Here is an 18,959-nt window from a genome sequence, read left to right as displayed (position 1 = left end):
CAGTAGTAATGTCAAGAAGTCAAAAAAAAAAAAAAAAATAAAGGGGGGGGGGGGGGGGTGTTAACACCCTTCATCAGTGTTGACAAGGAATTTGAGGCTCCCCGAGCTAGAATGTGGGGATGCATGAATGCGAAGCAAGCGCCGTTCAGACTCTTGCCGATTTCACCGGTTGCGTCGGAATCTTCGGCGCTCTCGCGATTTTAATAAAAAAAAAAATGGGTGTGTGTGCCTGTCATTTGTCAAGTCTCGAGGTCGCCTCGTTCCTGTCTTAATTCTTAAGCGTTTGCTTCTCTCACTGGAGACGCAATTTTGTTGTTTATTATTTTCGCCCGTTTCGCTGACTTCTCGTTTAAGGGGTAACTAAATCTGCTCTTTTTGTATGAAGTGCCCTGAAAGCACATTTATTGCAATAAATTTGTTTTTATTTATTTACATTTACTATGTTCTCGTCACAGTAGCCCGCCGAGATTGTGTTCACAAACACTACCTTTGTCCTCGATGCAAAGACTGCTGTAAAATAACGGTGTCGAGAAAAATATTTCATACGCGATAATTCCGACCCTTTGGTTTACTGCGGGCATTTTTTCGCCAGGTATCATCGAGCACTCTGGCATAGTGTGAGGATCGCTTGTTTTAGGTCTGTGGCATTAAATGAGTGAAAAAGCCAATTAGGAACGATTTCTTCCCTTTGCATAAAACTACGTGTAAAACAGGCTGTCAGTCGCTTTCCTGCTTTCGCTTTTTTATTTTTCTCTCTACCTGCTCTCCAATCGTTCTAGAGCCCGCCCCCCGCCCTCTCCACTTTAGCTTTCGGTACTACCAGACTTGAGGCACTGCCTAGTGGGATCGCTGTTTCTAATCGGCGTCTGAAAACAGGGTGACACATTGTTTAACTAGGTTTAACAAGTAAAATAAATGCACAAGGGACATCGCGCTTGATCTATTAAATTCACTTTTGCTACTAAGCGTAGAACTTTGGTAACTTTAGATACACAGAAGCCTAATGCATCAACTAGCTGTTAATTCTGTAGCCTTTCTTAGAATCGAAGGCACGAAAAAATGTGCGACACGTTAATAGAAGTTATTCCACGTGGAATAAAAATAGTTTTCAACTTTTTTCTCCGGCTTAAAGGAAGGAAATGAGTGCCAGAATCACACCTAACTTCACTCTACCGACCCTGAAAAGCAATGCTCAAATGAAGCACCATGGAATCCTAAGGCACGAAAAATTTCTTAGGTTTCACTTCTTATCGTTAGAGCCATGATAAGATATGTTTATTTTAATTATTCACACGGTGCGCTCCGCAGATCGTAAAAATACCGACCGGAGTAACAGTCATTCCCGAAAGGGTGAGCAAGGCCGACCAGGAGCTCGTCTTTCTGGTGAGTCTCCCAGCTCTGGGCTTCACGACGTACTATGTAGAAGCCATCGACTATTTCGGACAGCGGCCTCGGCACCACAAGAAAGGTACGCTATGAGAATTGAAAGAAACCTCTTTATACCTTTCTTTAGTTCATCAGTTCAATGCCCCTCCCCCCCCCCCCCCCCCCTCCCTTCTTTTAAGGTCGCAGCAACAGGACAGCTTTGTTGTACTAATAACTTAAACTTTTATGGGCGTACATGAGATCGTGCTATATAGCTATAGAACTGTGATCCATTGCTCTTGAATAAGGAAAATAGCAAGAGGAACTTCACTCGGACTTCAAATGCTGCATGTACTACTGTGATGAATTCATACCATGGCAGGCACATGAAACTTGTGATGGATGAATGAATATACTTTGGTTTAGAATTGCGTGCTGTGCGATGTCAGTGCACGTTAAAGATCACCAGGTGGTCGAAATTATTCCGTAGCCCTCCACTACGGCACCTCTTTCTCTTCTTTTACTCCCACTTTCATCCCTTCCCTCATGGCGCAGTTCAGGTGTCAATCGAGGAGTACGAAGTTACTGCGTTTTTTCTTTTCTACAAACTAATTTTCAATGTACAACTTTGAGTTCTTGCTATGAATTTTCCTAACAGAAATAACCCTACTGTGGGAGTTGGGCAAACCTAGAAGCAGTTATTACAACTATACTAATTCGCGTCTGAAGTATTCATAACTAAATAATAATCGACTTATTTTGTGTTTTCTCCGCAAGACCTTTCGATGGCCAACGCCCAAACATGTGACGATCCTGGCGCGAAACAGATGGTCCTGCGAGGCAAGGTGAGGCCACTGCCATTGGGAGTTTAGCCACTCGTATCATGCTTGAAGCGATCCGACGGGTTCATGTGTCGGGCAACCTTATCGAGGGATTTTTTTTTTTTTCAAAGGCATGGCGCTGCCGTTTGTCAGCGTTCTGTTGTAGATGACCATACGCTCAAATTGGAGCAAATATGCACGTTACGCGTGCGTAGTTTTCAATCCGTGAATGTTATGCTTGCTTCGGTAGTGACTTCATGTATAGAATCTTTATCCTCAGTCTCTCATACTGTTTTATTTCCAGTACAGTCTGGCAACTTAAACTGTGTATGCAGCATCCGAGAGAGTAGATATTAGTAGAGAGTAGACAATATTTCCGGTCTGGGAGCTAGGAGCTGGTTATCTCTACCGTCTTCTTTTCCACCGGAGGTATGATTTGTTGAGCATTTGCAATGAGTGAACGCAGCGTTTCTGCGCTTGGTTAGTGCGCTGTTATGAAGCTTGCAAGCTGTATATTGCGTTAAAAGAATGCAGTGCATCAATTATCGAGCGGAAGGAACGGTTCTGATAGCCTAGTGTTCGTCTCCGATAACCTGTCCAATTCCAATCACTGCAGTGCATTGCTATATTTTCACATTGTAGTATAGCATATGCAACTAAACTTCGGTGTGATTAACACTGTGAATTAGCTTGATCAGACGCCCTGTACCGGTTGAAATGCAGGTAACAAGTGCTACCATCAACTGCACCACCGGCCTGCTGAGCGCCATTTCTTGGAAGGACACGACTGTTTCCGTGAATCAGTCTTTCTACTGGTACGAAGGACATGCTGGAAACAACAGCCAGTTCCGTTTCCGGGCGTCTGGCGCCTACATCTTCCGGCCTGAGGAGCAGGAGGCACTTCCGGTGGCGGAGAAAGCGGAATTGGTCCACATTGTGGTCAGTTTTTCCTCTTGCTTCATCATTTCTTTTATTGCGGTATAGAAACGCAGCAAGATAATAATTACAGAGGGGTTCATATTATTGGTCTAGAAAAATGCATCAAATAATCGAACTACTCTGGGAAGAATTTAAGTGCACCTGATGGGACATCGAAAGTTTACAGCGATACGGAAATGACCGAACCATACCGGCTAGTTTATCTTGTATGCAGGAAGTTAAGGCGATGCGGTGTCCAGATTTCCTGAGATACTTAAAACAATAACGCTGCCAATAACACAAGCCTGAAGTTTTCATGTTTTCAACGGTTCAGGCCTGTAGAGAACAATAGAATGGAAACAAGAGGGAAAATAAAAGAGAGCAGCCAAGGACGGAGTCGTGATTCCAGTCGCTTCCCTTGGGATTCAGCTTGGTTAGACTGACGAAATGAGCGAATGCACCACTTGACCTCTCGAGTTGCCAGCGACACTTGAAATCAACGGTATGTGATGTCGACAGCCCCTACCGCAAGCCAAGGAAGGTGTTTTCGGAGTGGGCATCTTTGTCACACTGATCAACACCTCCATATTTCTGACACTAGAAAGTTTCTTGCTGGTACATTACAACCTTTTCGCGAACATAGAACGTGTTTAGCTGGTTTTTGCATACTCCCCATTTTCATTCCCGGAGAACACTCTATGACTGTATTTCCATATGCCTTTATTGTTTAAATTGTGTTCACTGGGGAAACAAAGTTATAGCCGCGCAAATAAAAACGCCTGTACAAGAAGGTATACGGCAGGACTTCTCCGACCCAGCTGCAAGCGCGCGATTAGCTTCACAGGCAAGACTCGCTTATCCTATCGAAAAAATGCCGCTCCAAACGCGTCTGCTTTTCTTCAGAGGCAGGTATAGCTGACTTGAGTGCATATGTATTATGTTATTGTCGATGACTGACATTTCTAGAACATTTTTCCTATCGTGTTGTCATTTCAGAAAAATGGATCCATTGTTCACGAAGTCCACCAAAAGTTCACAGACTGGCTGACGCAAGTGATACGCGTCTACGAAGACTCAGACTTCGTGGAATTCGACTGGGTGGTGGGATCAATACCCATTGAGTAAGTAACTAGAACTGACTATTCCAGAAACGCATATGTGTGAGCTAGTTAGTGCGGCATGCCACTTAAGGTAATTGCTGCGACGGAAACGGAACAGAGGTAGCGAATAGTTCCCACCATGAGCGTTATTCGCGACATCTGGCCGTGATTAAGAACATGAGCACTTTGATCTGATCGCATGCTTTTAATACCCACCACTCTAGTCGACTGATGGAGCATAGTGAGGGGGGGGGGGGAGGGAAAAACTGATGACGAAGGGCCTTTGCCCTGCTGAAATTGCCTCTGTTTACCGGGGTGCATTTATTGCTTAGGGTAATGAGCAATTTACATCGAATTTACGCCTTATAATGAAATGAATGAAATTCCGAAGCAAAATTATTGTCGAGGGCAGGCGTCCTGTTTCGAGGAAAATGTGTCATTCACACAACGGTAAACGCTACAAAATAATACGATATGCGCGATACCGGGAAAGCGCCGCGCTTAAAGGCTCGATACAATTTGTCGGGACAATGAAATGCGTCTTGTACATAGAGAACGTTCTCACCTGCTCTGTGCGGGAATTCTGCCCATTTCTTCCCGTACGATGTAAACTAGTACTTTGTATTTCTCTAAAGACAATACTCAAATTCAAGTGCCGTGCTGTGTGAGAATTTATTTGAAAGATGTGGCTCACCTTCTGCACAAAATGTCTATAAGTACGCCTGTTCTAATGCTGTAGCATCCACCCAAAGTGCCTCACCTGGAACATGTGACACAGTTAGGCAGTAAAAAACAAAAAAAAAAACAAAAACAAAAACCAAAAAAATCTAATGCTTGCGCCGGGACGCTGATAACAGCCGTGAATTGCACACCGTACACGCTACGTCATCGCAGCTGCTACGCGCATGCTTACGTGTGGCGTAATGAGAATTTAAAGACTTCCCTAGGACAGTCCTCTTAGTGCTATTCCTCGTGCATGCTTAGTATCCGAGCTTTGAACGACTCGGATGCATTCGTGAAATGGATTGATCTGTGGTTTAGCACACATTAGAGCAGAAATTTGTTCCTTGTTATTACAGCGATAAAATCGGCAAGGAAATCATCACCAGGTTCGACTCTGATCTTCAGACCAACTCGCTCTTCTACACAGACTCAAACGGTCGAGAAATCCTTCAGCGAAGGTAAGCTCATAACTCCGAATCTTTGCCCAGTCGCGGTAGCGAAACTTTCAGTGGTATGCAGGACTCCCTCGTTAGTGACCTGGTGACAAAGGCATTAAACAATTTCTTGCTGAACAAAGCGGCGGTGGTAAAAAATATAACCTTTTAATTCATGTCGGATGAATAGGGACATCTATGGTGCATTTCCGGTGCTAATAACAGAGCAAGCATTTGCAGCAAAAGCGAAGATGAAGTTTCAAACGACCAGTATAGGAAACAGCTGTTAGCTTTTTGGCATACGAGCGAAGTAGGTCACACCGTTCCAACTATGCTGAAAGAAGCGAACTCCAAGAAGCAGGGTGCAACCATGTTTCCACGCTCGTTACGCACGATATACCGCAGTGTGGTACGGCGTGAAGTCATATCGGGCAAAGCTGGGCTTTTCACGAGCAGGTACATTGCGGAAGGTGGGGGCGAAATGTCTGGTGGTCGAAACAGACTAAAAATCATGAGATTGTCATGCCTTCAGTGGTGACACTGCTACGCTACATAAAGGATGCAAACGACCTCGATATTTGCACAAAAGCATACATTTTAGTAGAGGGAGGGGGAAAACTGAAGTGTTCTAGATATAAGTAAGCCACCGCAAAGATGAGAAAAAATCTGTCAGAAAACTAATGAACAGGAATGTTTGCGCGGATTCTCATTGATAAAATTACCATTCCCCGCTTTTGTGTCCAACCACGACGCTGGAAGTCCGCCCTTAGCGTAGTTCATTGGTTCATTGCTACTTGAATATTTCGTGAGGGGTAAGAATACTTGGGGAAGAGAAGATGCGTGTTTGATTTAAGAAGTTAACTCAAATATCCTCAAAGAAGATTAAATAACTCATGGTGGTCAGACCTTTCTTTACATGTTTGCACTGGTTTTACTAATGCCGACATTGCCTCATAACAGCAAAGTTTGTCAGCAAGGTCACTTCCATGATATACTTGACTAAACACTTGCCATCTGAATGTTACTTATGTCAGTTCTATTATAGGCTGCATGACAGACGAACTTCGCTTCTTGATTTGTCTGAGCTCCTGTAACCTAATCCTCGTAGATGTCTCAATGAGCTTCTTTCACTTTTTAGCCGCAACTTCAGGCCGACTTGGCAGGTGGATATCAAGGAGCCGGTGGCTGGAAACTACTATCCTGTCAACAGCAGGATATTTCTCAGGGTGAGAACAAGCCTATAGCAGAAGAAATTGATTTCGTCTCTTTTTCGGAATCAAAATAAGAGGCAAAGCTTCTACCCTTTCTCCTGAAACGACAGCATTGTTTATTAGCTTTGTTGGCAGTTGCCAGAAAGCTACCTTCATCGGAATCTTCACGCACTTGAGGGGCGCTGCGCTCCTCAAAGGCAAACGTGCTGGGCGCCATTTTGTGTGCATGTAGAGAATGGGAGAAGCCCAGACGACCTTGAAAGATTGATTGCGATCTAAAGAACAATGCGAATAGGAAAACGCACCTTCAATTGGCTCTTATTTTCATCCTTGTGCGCAAATGCCACCAGCATGGCACCCGCCCGCGCAGCTGTTTTGCGACATAAGCCACCATGCATGTGATGAGCAAGTCTATCACGTTTTCGAGCAGCAAAGTTAACTGAAGGCTACAGATTGGGCGCGTCCCTTGAAATTGAAAAGACATTTTCGAGTTATAGAGGCAACCACTTCTCTCAGTGACTACTTAGCTCAAGGACAGGAATGTTGGCCACCTAAAGAGTAAATTTTAGCGTGCTGACGATGAGCTTGTTGAGACCCTCGAGCCGGTTGCTATTATGCATGCGAATAAATAACGCATCCAATTCATCTGACCGCTCCTGTCGGACATCACATCGATTTGCCGTTTCAGGAGCGCTGCTTCATCATGGTAGCGGCCGGCAAAACACAAAACGCATGACCAATCGCCAGCCCATTGTACAGCCGGCTATTTTTTGTTTTAATGTATCGCTACAGTATCGTGCGAGCGGCGACTGCCCATCGATTCTGAACCGGAAGACGAAGGAGAGGCGAAAGCGCGCGAGGGTAAGGGTTGGAGTGAGCGCCATCTACTAGGCTGTTCTGATATTATCGGCTGTTATTTTATGCATCGCAATCCCAAGAAGCTACGACCAACTACTTTTTATCCGCTGCGTATAGTGCGGCCGGAATCTCTAGGAACACACATTTGCAATAAGCATCTTAGCTTGCCGAAACACCCAGTGACAGTTGTTTTACAAAACCTATTCGCCGCAAACATGACCAGTACCTAGCGTCGGTAATGGAATATTACCTGTTTGCACCAATCCAAGTAACAATTACGAAGAAGATTGAACATGGAAACAGATGTTCTCCTGACTCGGCCATCGATCTTGTTTGCGGGGCTGCTTCGAACGAAGCCAAGCAGCCAAGCAAATGACGTTGGTTCCAGCAGCATGATCGGTACGCATGCTCGTTTCATCTCCCACCTTACCCTCTGCTTCGCCTCGGACCCGCCTGGAAATCGCCGCTTTCCTGATATAAAAAGTCAGAATAGCTTCTCCAATTTGAACACTGTCTGTTAAAAGCGCCTTCGCACTGACATCGAAAGGCCCTGGTTAGATACACATTGCGAGACAATGTCGTCGAAGATGCGTGCTTTGCAATTCGAATTTTACGTGACCTCCATTTATTTTTTTTTCCCCACGGGGGAGCAATGACGTCACTTATTCGGCTGCGTCTTTCCCTTCTTTCAGGACCAGACTCAGGACGTCCAGCTGACTGTGCTCACCGACCGATCCCAGGGTGGCAGCAGCCTGCGAGATGGCTCCGTGGAACTTATGGCACGTAGAATTTTACCACTTTGTAATCTCCTGTTGCGGATGTGATTCGAAGGAGCGTACGAGCACTTAGTGTTGCTGCCGTCCATGTATATACCAAAGCTTGTTTTTCTCGCAGCCTGCTGAGCATACGCTTTTCGTTATTTTTTTTCATCCTTGTTTGACCAAGCACCTGAGCGAACTGCACTCTCATTAATCAACCTCATTTTAAAGAGATATTTAGTTAGGCAATCGACTGTAGTAAATTAATTTAAGACTTCGTCGGTTCTTTTTTTCCCCCTATACTTCAACATGCGTAAATATAGGAGCACTGAATGCAGTCCGTGGAGACCCCTTCCTTGCGTACAGTTATGTCTAATATAGGGCTGGCTGGTGTGCCATTTGCAAACAGCAGCAGCAACAAAAATAGCTGCGTGCATAGGACGAAAAGCCCTCTTTCTTTTCTTTGCCACCACGCGGGATGCTTCTTTGTTTATAAGCAGTAATACTGATTCATCATCATCATCAGCCGGACTATGCCTACATCAGGGCAAAATGCCTCTCCCACATCCCTCCTGTTAACCCGGTTTTGTGTCAGCTGCAGCCATCTTGTCTGAACAATGTTCATGACTTCATTCGCCCACGTAACTTTCCGCCGCACCTTGCTGCGCTTGCCTTCCCTTGGAATCCAGTCCGTAACTCTTAGCGACCATCGGTTATCTTGCCTTCGCACTACATTCCCTGCCCATTCCCATTTCTTCTTCTTGAGTTCGACTGAGGTGTCATTAACTCGCTTTTCTTACCTGGCCCACTGACGCGCTCGCTGAGGATTTAAAATCATTAGCGTCTGCGACCTCATTCCCTGTTTGTGTATTGTATATATATATATATATATATATATATATATATATATATATATATATATATAATTTATATGTCACTTCTATTCCTACTTAAATATTTCACTCACTCACATATACAGGCGGCTGTCGCCATACTCCTTCGCATTGATCCTTTTAATTATGCATAAGTTAAGCGTGACGTAACAGTCGTATTGCCGGTAAAAGTGGCTTCTTTGTGCCAAACCAGGTAATCTGAGGAACACAGGAATCCAGATACGGCACTAGTCACTAGTGACAAGGAGCGATTACATGTTAGCATCAATACCATGACGCGTGGCGCTAACGTATCCTCACAGGTTCACCGGCGCCTGCTGTACGACGATGCGTTCGGCGTGGGCGAGGCGCTGAACGAGTCGTACTTCGGTGGCCGTGGATTGGTAGTGCGCGGCACCCATCGGGTCACCGTGAGCCCCGTGGCCGAGGCGGCACTGCTCCACCGGCCCCTGGCGCAAGGCGCGTATGCGGCACCTGCACTCTTCTTTGCTCCCGTCGACGCCGCCACCTTCATGGAACAATGCAGCACCACCGTAAGTGGACGCCTAGTTCCTTGGAGGAACTTATATTCCGCATGGATTTGCGTTCGAGTAACACTTTGGTGCTGAAAATAAATAATAAAAAAGTACCTATTTTCAGCGCAGCTAGATACATCGCTAGGCTCGTTTCAAGTTTCGCTGTATTACGGTACGTTTGGATGGCCAGCAGTGTTACTAAAATTGATACCAAGGATAAACTTCATACTTGAAGCATTCAGTCGTCAGAATTGCATAGAAGGTATTCATCTGACGTAACGGCCCATATTTAGTCGTGCTGACTGCAGCTTCAGCAGCGCAAGGCAGAGCAGGTGGCGATAACGGGATTAAATATACCACCAGCCTTTCGCCGTGCTCCACCACAAAATAGTGACCCTTGTAACTTAGGTGCATACACATACGTCGGTGTATTGGTCGGTGGGTATTTTGTACATAGCCCGTCCTCTCATTCTTGTTAGGTGCGGGAAAAGGAGGGGAAAATGTGTGTGTGTTGGGGGAGGGGGGGAGGCAATGATGAGTAAATTTTGTGCGAAAAGATTGCATTCTTTGAGCTACAGGGCTTTCAATACGACCGAAGTATTTAGGCGTCATTTGCAATCCCATATAGGGCTTTTTACTTCAGAAGAAAGCTTGTAATTACTGATGGGTTCTATTCCTGCATCGTTTACAGAATCCGTGACATGAGCATAAAATCTGCATGTTTCGAGATCTCCTACACATGACTGCAATAACATTTACACCGTATAATTTCGAAAGCGACTGGCCATAAAGGCGAAGCCTTGTGCTAGAGAGCTAGCTTGTCATGACAGTTGTGTTGCACACCCAGACGCCTCCTCTGCGGTATCGACAGTTTGTCTCTGACGCGACGCTACTTGCTCGCAGTGTTCCGCCCTCTCTGCTCCACTACCGCCCAACGTTCACCTGCTGACCCTGGAGCACTGGGGTGACGACAAGGTGCTCCTGCGTGTGGAGCACTTCTACGAAACGAAAGATCAGGCGGGAGAGCTCTCCAAGCCGACGAACTTTAGCTTGCAGGTGAGAGCCATCACCTGCTCAGTTGAGGAATGGTTTGTGGCCTGGAGCTTGTCTTGACAGTGATGTGATGCGAGTGGGGACATGGAGGAGTTTCATAAAGTTTCATTACCTTTACAGAAATTTGAATTTTAACGATAGGCTCGTTTCTATTCCTGAGTGAGAAGTAGCGTTAATTATAATATCTAGAGAGTAAGGAAAATCCATAAGCATGCGTGATGGCTTTGTGCTATACTTCCGCCACTTATGCGAGGTGTGCAGTGCTATCTTACGTGTGCCGCTGGGAACTCTAGAAACTTTTAAAATTAGTACACAGACGTATTTACCGCTAGAAGATTAGCTTTCTCAAGGTTGATGCTTTGAGACCGAATAGCTGTTTGATTTGGTTTATGGGTTTTAATGTCCCAAAAGCGACTCTGGCTACATGAGAGACGCCGTAGTGAAGAACTCCAGAAGTTTCGACAACTTGAGGCTCTTTAATATGCTCTGGCATCGTATAGTACACGGCTGCTTTGCTTTTCGCCTCTGCCGAGAAGCGGCTGGGATCGAACCCGCATCCTTGGCTTGAGCAATCGAGCGCCCTAACACAGAGCCATAGCTGTGTTTACCGGGGAGCTAATCGTTAACAAGCTTCGGTGTCGTGCGGAATGCCTAATACAATGAATATGAAGCTGATAAATGTCTTATGCTGTTCTTTAAAAAGAGGTTTGATAAAAAAAAGGTAGGTAAATTTTAGCTGTTTGGAGGATGCAAGCAGTCATCAAAATCAAGGAAAGCATAGGGAGACTTTTTCATTTCTTTTTGCTGTGGTCAGGGAGAAATTAGTGAAATTAGTAGTGTAATAATTTTACTTGCAAAAAATATCAGATTAAAAACAGCAGAAAAAATGACCACACACCGTCGGTGGGATCAGAACACACGGCCCGTATATCGCGTATATATGGTGCTCTACCAATTGAGCTGTGGCGGCAGCTGTCTAACCTTCTACTTTCAAGTATATTCGTGTTGCATGTATCCTAACCTAGTAGTGTTCTCCGGCGTACGTAGAACGTCCTGTAGGACGGTATCAAGCAGAACATTTCGGAACGGTGAGGGGGAATCTGCACTATATAGAACTTTGTTGCCACCTACAGAACCGGGCTCTGTATGCTAATATTTGTCTTTATTTTTTTTTTCCCACGTTTTAGGCTGTTTTCGTGCGGAACATTGAAAGCATAACGGAAATGAACCTGGCCGTTACAAAGACGAAGGAGGATTCTCCGCGTCTTAACTTCCTAACCGAACAAGTCAACAGCTTGCACTTCAACCCTACAGGTAAGCGGGGAGCCATCTCCCAGAGCGTCAACCACTTGTCGATACCTGACTTCAAATTTTCTGATATTAAAAGAATATGTCAAGAAAATTCACGTATGCGAAGTAATGAACAAAGTAATGTGTCATGAGGTTGTCGGAATGTTACATATATGCATTCTAACTACATGGCTTTCGGCGTGAGGGCGTTCACTTGAGATAGACAGGCATGCATAGCTCTGGATATATGATCGCCTGCTTATGCATGTGGCACATGTTAGTGCTAAGTAGCCAGGCTATATATCACATAATTCATTAGAAACAGGATTTGTAAACGTCGCTGTTTCGCTCAATGCAACACCAATTTACGATAACTGCAGTCAATCAGATCCTGTGAACGCTAGCTCCTGAAATGATCTTTATAAGCTTTCGCTAGGCTGTCGTGATGTGTCCGACACAAAAGTGGTCTTTTTTTTTTTTTTCGGAATGCTACGTGAGAGGGTGATTGACGGGCGCCTGATAACTGTGGAGCCTTGTCCATAATATTTGATTTTGTAGAACTGAAGACTACTTTGTACGCATTTCCTTGCCCACTGCAGGCCCAACAGAGGCCTTTCCCACTGGAGGTAGGAAGTGGGAAGGGGAAGGTACTTGTCCTACTGTGAACGTAGTTAAGATGACACTGATGCTTGTCGAAGCTATTACTGGTTCGAGCCAGTTGCCCGTTTGTACGTTGAAATACACTTGGATATATATACTCCCTTATTTACTGATGCCATCTGCCGCTTGCGTAATGCTGGCTTATTTGAACTAATCTTCGGGTTTCCGGAGGGAAGCTTCTTAATTACCGAGCTTTGCAGCCATCTTGTAGTCGAAAGGAAGCGTAGACGATCAATATAGCTATAACCGTATACATACAAGTCAGACCCGTGGGTCTATTAAACGCCCCTCCAGTCGATTTAATTGCGGTTGTTGTCCATTTTTTCTCTTTACTGCAAGGCTGCTCGCACTATAACTTCCTGAACCTTTTTAACATATAATTAATTGCGCGCAGCTAGGTGCGCGCAATTATTAGGAAGCCTAGATCAGGATAATATAATTATTCCATTTTATTTATATTCCTTCCCGTCTTTCGTCATTTACTCAAGCATCGCCATGCCTCTGCTGCCGCTCGGATTGGGGGGGATGGAGCTGATGATGATAAGAAAAAAACAAAAACAAAACAGAGTTAACTGTAAAGAACCGTTACATACCCTGCCGGTCCAAGTCTGATGTCTTGTTAGTGCCTTCGTACCAGCCCAGTACTTATTTAAACAAAACTTGATTTGGCTCCACTTCGTCTCTTGACGCATTTTACTGAGAGCAGAAGCCAAGCGTCAGAATTTCACCTTTTTTTTTCTCCATATTTCTATACAGGTGGCGACAAGGAAGCTGCGTTAGTGTTCGGCCCAGAATACTACGTGCATCTGACACCGATGCAAATCAGGACCTTCTTGGTCACTTTCGCCGCGGACCCCGTGGCACACATGACGTGTCTGAATCTTTAATAGTCTTGGGAAGGCTGCATATTATGCTTAGCGCTTGTGCAGACTTGGCGGCGTTGGCCAGAATTTTCTACCCTCGAAACTCCGAAGAAAATTTCGTGGAAAACAAATAAAAAGGTAAAAAAAAGAAAACAACAACAGATCTCTCTGACTATACATTTTCTTAAAAACGTCTCTAATTCAGCTGCTCTTGTTGCACTCTCTTGCCATCCGTTGAGCGCACATCAGCGCCGGTACGTTTTACGAAATGTGAGGGAAGCATACACACGGGCATATCATGATGAAAGAAAAGTCTCAAGAAAGGACGCGGCAGTCATGGAAGGTGACTGACCAGCGATCATTCTTCTTGACAACGCTATACGCTGGGTCTAGTTTTGCAGCTTCCAGCTCTTTTCAAGAAGGTTAGTATGGCAGTCGAGTCTCGGCGACAGAGTGGTCTGTCATGAAAGGATGCTTTACGGCTCTAAAGTGCGTACTCTACCTGGTGCAGAGCTTTTTCTGCGGAGTGCCTCCAGTATTCGTGGCCGGCATGTTAGTTTCTGCTGCCTATAAACTGGCCGCATGCAGTACTGGCTGGCACATCAGTAGCCATTTGCCGCCCTGCATCCTCGTTTGCTTGAGTACTGCTTGCCCTCGATGGATGCCGTGCTTATCACCGACAGGAGATAGCCACCGCATCTAATGCAAACATGTGAGATGGCAACAAGTCAGTCTAGAGCGGCGTAGTTGACGGACTGTAAGTTGCTTCGGACGAGGAACTCAAGTTCAAAACCATTGCGTAAGAAACGGGACGTAGAGAAGAGAGGCAACACGAGCGGCCCTGTTGTCTCTCCTTTGGCGCCTGTTCCGATTTTTTGTTTCCTAAATTTTGTAGTCAAGGAAAGCCAAGGAGCTCAACTTCATGCGCTGACAAACGCATGTCTTTCATAAAATAAAATACCCCGCCGGAAGGAAAGTCTTGTGCAAACTTTAAGCTGTAGTGTACGGTATAGTGTTCATGGCAGCAGAAAATGTACGGTGTGGACGGGGCTTCATTTCGACAGATGTACTGATCACGTGCACAATTGCCAGTAAGGAAGAAACATGCATGCTGCACACTATTATTCTTCCTCCCGACTGAATAATTAACCATACTAGTTTTTAAGCTGGACTTCACTTCCTCCATTACCTGCGCCGCTTCTGGTCAAGCAAGGCATGCGCTAGTTCGAAGCAGCGAAGACATTTTAAACCATCAGTATTTAAGCAAAAAAGTTAAAGTTATGTCATATCCAAAAAATCTGGACAGCTGTTTCTTTTTTTTCTTTGCAATGGAAAGTTGTTTATGAACGCAATTTTTCGCATATCGTCAAAATCAACTATGACAACCGATACCCCTGCATACCTCCGCTCAGGCGACTCATTATTTTTTTTGCTAACAACGCTTATCGTACAGTCAAACATTTTGCTCGTTGCTAGCCAGTCGTAGTCCTAACAACTCCGTGCGAGCGAGAGACAAACTTAGAAGCAAGAATTTGCTGCGCATCTTAAGACTGGATCAATTTTACCACAACAGCTAGTACCTTACAACATGCGACTGGTTCCTCAGAGTTAAAATTTATTTCCAAGAAAGCTGCACTTGAACTGCCTTCGAGCACACCTCGAATTGTCATGCTGCAGTTTCAATTTTGAAAGTCAACATGCATAATTAGACTCTTCCACAGTGCACATGTTGCAACAAGTAGGGATGTGAAAGCCACTCACTATTTCGCAAATAAAATGCCCGCTTCGTGACGTTTAGGAATTCGACTGTTCGTAAAACAGATTATAGGAACGTATTTCACTGTCACATTATCATTGAAGAACAACATCGTTTTAACAGATGCCTGCGAATAAGGCACTTTCGGCTTGACTGCCATAAAATTTGGTAAAAAAAAAAAAGAAAGAAAGCTCTCTACTTTCTTCCGATCACGCTGCGCCCACTCAAAGCGGTATTCTTCCTTGAGAGCTCCCCGGTGGACACTCAAGGAACTCAAGGTTGCTGCGGTATAGCTGTGCTCAATAGATGGCGCCACGCATGTTTTATTCCTTCTGTGAGCAAAAATTGTGTCGTCTGGTCGGCGGCCGAGCGCATGGGCTATGGCGTTTTGTAACAGCACAGCTTGAGGCGCGTTGGTTTATTCAGCAGTGTAGACTGACATATAGTCGAACTGACTTTTTTTTTCTATTCCTGCATTGATATTTTAAAACTTCAGACCACCTAATATTCGAACTGAAATTTGGTGTTAGCAATGTCAAACGGAACGAAAAGCCCTCTTAAATTCGAGCTCCGCATATTTCGAACTGGTTTATAGCAATTAAATATATTGAAAATGCAGCTCAATCTCAGGAACAAGGGTGTCGATGCGTTGTTCGAGTTTTCACACGCAGGTCAGCAAGTGGCGATAAGTGCTCAGACGTGCAGTGCTACAATGCTTATATGTACGATTTGCTGGCGTGATAGTTACAGTTCATGCCAACAAATAAGGCCAATTTTTCAAAGCACCTCGCACGTACAAACGGTTTGTGATCGACGCGAATGGCTTGTGTCTTCTATAATAATAAGGGCCGAGAGTACGCGATACTGAAGGCACCAAGGCAATCACGTATGGTTCCAACGCACAAACATCTTTGAGTGCTCGGTCCATGAAAGCGTGGCCGACGACAATCGCCCAAACGTCCGCATATGTGACAACAGTGCCAACAAACTGTACGCCAACGGTGCAGCTCTGAGGTGCAGTGGCGCTCCTGGCTCGGTGCATTGAAACTACTTGAGCTATATGTACAGTCCAGCCCATTCATCCGTGTGACCTTCACGGACACGAGATTCTGTTCATTGTATCTGAAGTTTCGTAGTAAGTGGTCTTGCCCTATCCCAGCCAGAAAAAAAAAAAGGAGGGGGGGGGGGGGGTGATGTTCGAGAACAATCCCCTTTATTTCTTTAAAAAGTCGCTTGGGGACGTCTGTATCTTCACTGCAGACACTATCGAGCCGCTTCCTAAGCTCTCCAGCATGGTCATATGCTCATGGCCGAGACACTTTCCGGAGACCACTTGCTTTGGGAACGCGGTTATAGCGTTATCAATTTCAGCTTACACGGCATATATGGGTACGTCGCCATCCACGCCTTTAATTCCTGGCATGGAAGCAGTGGCGAAGCTCATGCGCACGCACCCGCAGGATGTACAGACTGCTGTACAGGCTCCGTTTTAGTTACGCAAATAGATGATGCAGGGTTGATACCAGTAGCGTGTGTAGCGCTTCACACAGTGATGGCACTGCGACGTCCATTAAGTACCTGTGTGCCGGTCACGTATTTTTTAAACTATGTTTTCTCGAACTTTCTCATCTGTGGCGGATAAAAGCGTTGGGAGAAGTTGAAAAACCATCAGTATAGTTTTGATAATACCGAATAAGTACAATACGTTGGCTAGTTTCTGTGCGATAAAGTCAAGTGCAACCGGGAAAAAAAAAAAAAAAAAAATATATATATATATATATATATATATATATATATATATATATATATATATATATATATATATATTGTCGCGAACTCTGCGATGATATCACAAAGACGAGGATGAGAACGATGAAGTGCTGCTCTGCGCTGCTCGAGCTCGCTTGTGTGTGCCTAGACTTACTGTGTCCTTGTACGGTTCGCCGGGCAGCTTAGAAAGGGCTATTGTCCCTGGTTAAACACAGTAAAAACCCCCTTTCACTTGGTGGAGGTGAGGATTTCCTGCCGCCCTGGAGCTCCGCAGCCGCACACTCCCGACACCAGCAATGACCGACGCTGCCACCCCTAGTCGATCCAACCAGCCCCTCGTCCCCCGTGTCCTGCGCTGGAGCTTTGCGCCAGCGGGATCCTCCTATCTTCAGCGGAACCGGTGACCACTGCGTGGAAGACTGGCTGGCCTCATATGAGCGGGTCAGTACTCTCAACCACTGGGACGACAGCCAAAAATCAAATAACGTCATATTCTACCTAACGGACGTTGTAAACTTATGGTTCCGCAACCACGAGGCCGATATCACTTCGTGGTCTGCTTTCAAGGCTAGTTTTGCCGATATCTTCGGCCGGCCTGCAGTGCGCAAGCTGCGCGCTGAGCAACGCCTACGCGGCCGTGCACAGCTTCCTGGCGAGAATTTTACAAGTTATATTGAAGATGTCGTAGACCTGTGCAAGCGCGTGGACGCTTCAATGTCAGAGCAAACCAAGATTGATCACATTATGCAAGGAATTGACGATGACGCGTTCCAGATGCTTCTGGCCAGACGCCCAGCAACCGTCGTCGACGTTATCAACGCATGCCACAACTTTGACGAATTACGCAAGCGCCGTAACATCACTCGCTCTTCGCTCTCACACCCGGAGCCTCTTGCAGCTTTAACACCTGACCCAGACCAGTCGTCCTTGCTGCCACAAATAAAGCAGTTTGTTCGAGAAGTTGCCCGTCAACTATCCTTCGTTCGCCAACGTCCTGACGCTCCCTCTCCTTTAGTGCCAAAGTTACAGCAAGTAATCCGCGAACAAGTCGCAGAAGCGCTTCCCATGCTTCCTGAAGCTCCTTCTGTTGCTCCTTTGACATACGTCGGAGCACCAGTCTAGTATAGTCAACCTTCTGTTCCAGCCCCTTTGAGCTACGCCTGAGCTGTACCAGCCATGCAGCCATGCAGCCTGTCCTACGCCCTGCACCGCTTCCTCAAACGGCTCCGCTTCCATCCTCCCACTCCGCGCTATTACAACCCTTGGCGTACTTCAGACAATCGTCCAATTTCCTACTACTGTGGTCTCGCTGGACATGTGGCCCGTCGATGTTGTCGTCGCATGGCCGCGCCTCCCGAGCCTGCGTCTTCTGATTACCCCACACCGCTGTTTCGTTCTGCTCCCTCTCCGCCTGCGTACGCCACAGAACAGCGTCCGTATACGACCCATCGTTCTCCTTTTCCACGTCGCCGGTCACTGTCCCTATTGCGCAGGCGACCACCACCTGCTGACGAGGGAAACTAAGCTCCGTGGTTCCTGAGGCAAGAACTGCGTGCTCTGCGAAAAGCTCAAGGCCTCATATTTTGCCCACGAACGTTATAGTGATTTCTATCGATGGTCTGCCCGTATATGCGCTGGTCGATACGGGTGCTGCAGTGTCAGTGATTCATGAACGACAAACCGTGAAATGACTTCGTAATTTTTCGTAATCGTCAGCAGAGTCGCTCCATGTGTTTACGGCCAGAGCGATACATAACGCGAATGTCAAATTCCTGAAGGCGGAGAGCCCATCGTGCGAGGCGGCCGGACGGGTCTTTAAGAGAGGACAGCCAACATAACGCGTGATGGTCCGTGACGACGTCAAACTGGCGACCGTACAGGCAGGGTCGGAATTTTGTTAGTACCCACACAATGGCCAAATACTCCTTTTCCGTAACTGAGTTGTTGCATTCAGCTTTGGAGAGGACGCGA

At 45.8% G+C, this 18,959-nt stretch overlaps 1 protein-coding gene across 1 annotated transcript in view; it reads left to right on the top strand.

Moving 5' to 3' along the window:
* The window catches only part of LOC146201576 (lysosomal alpha-mannosidase-like), a 48,518-nt gene extending 34,903 nt beyond the window's left edge, over positions 1 to 13,615 (top strand). The window contains exons 15-25 of the mRNA XM_084587660.1: positions 1,309 to 1,468; positions 2,143 to 2,210; positions 2,910 to 3,125; positions 4,101 to 4,225; positions 5,284 to 5,385; positions 6,500 to 6,587; positions 8,123 to 8,209; positions 9,384 to 9,614; positions 10,500 to 10,652; positions 11,837 to 11,963; positions 13,356 to 13,615. Of these exons, the coding sequence (XP_084443786.1) occupies positions 1,309 to 1,468; positions 2,143 to 2,210; positions 2,910 to 3,125; positions 4,101 to 4,225; positions 5,284 to 5,385; positions 6,500 to 6,587; positions 8,123 to 8,209; positions 9,384 to 9,614; positions 10,500 to 10,652; positions 11,837 to 11,963; positions 13,356 to 13,486 (1,488 nt within the window). The 3' untranslated portion in view covers positions 13,487 to 13,615. The remainder of the gene's footprint in view (positions 1 to 1,308; positions 1,469 to 2,142; positions 2,211 to 2,909; positions 3,126 to 4,100; positions 4,226 to 5,283; positions 5,386 to 6,499; positions 6,588 to 8,122; positions 8,210 to 9,383; positions 9,615 to 10,499; positions 10,653 to 11,836; positions 11,964 to 13,355) is intronic.
* The last annotated feature ends 5,344 nt before the right edge of the window (positions 13,616 to 18,959 follow it).

The sequence above is a fragment of the Amblyomma maculatum genome, chromosome 1, assembly GCF_055883805.1.
Source record: "Amblyomma maculatum isolate TAMU_Amacu chromosome 1, ASM5588380v1, whole genome shotgun sequence".
Taxonomy (NCBI): domain Eukaryota; kingdom Metazoa; phylum Arthropoda; class Arachnida; order Ixodida; family Ixodidae; genus Amblyomma; species Amblyomma maculatum.
The sequence above is the reverse complement of the archived record's forward strand: the minus strand, read 5'-3'. Positions and strand labels throughout refer to the sequence as shown.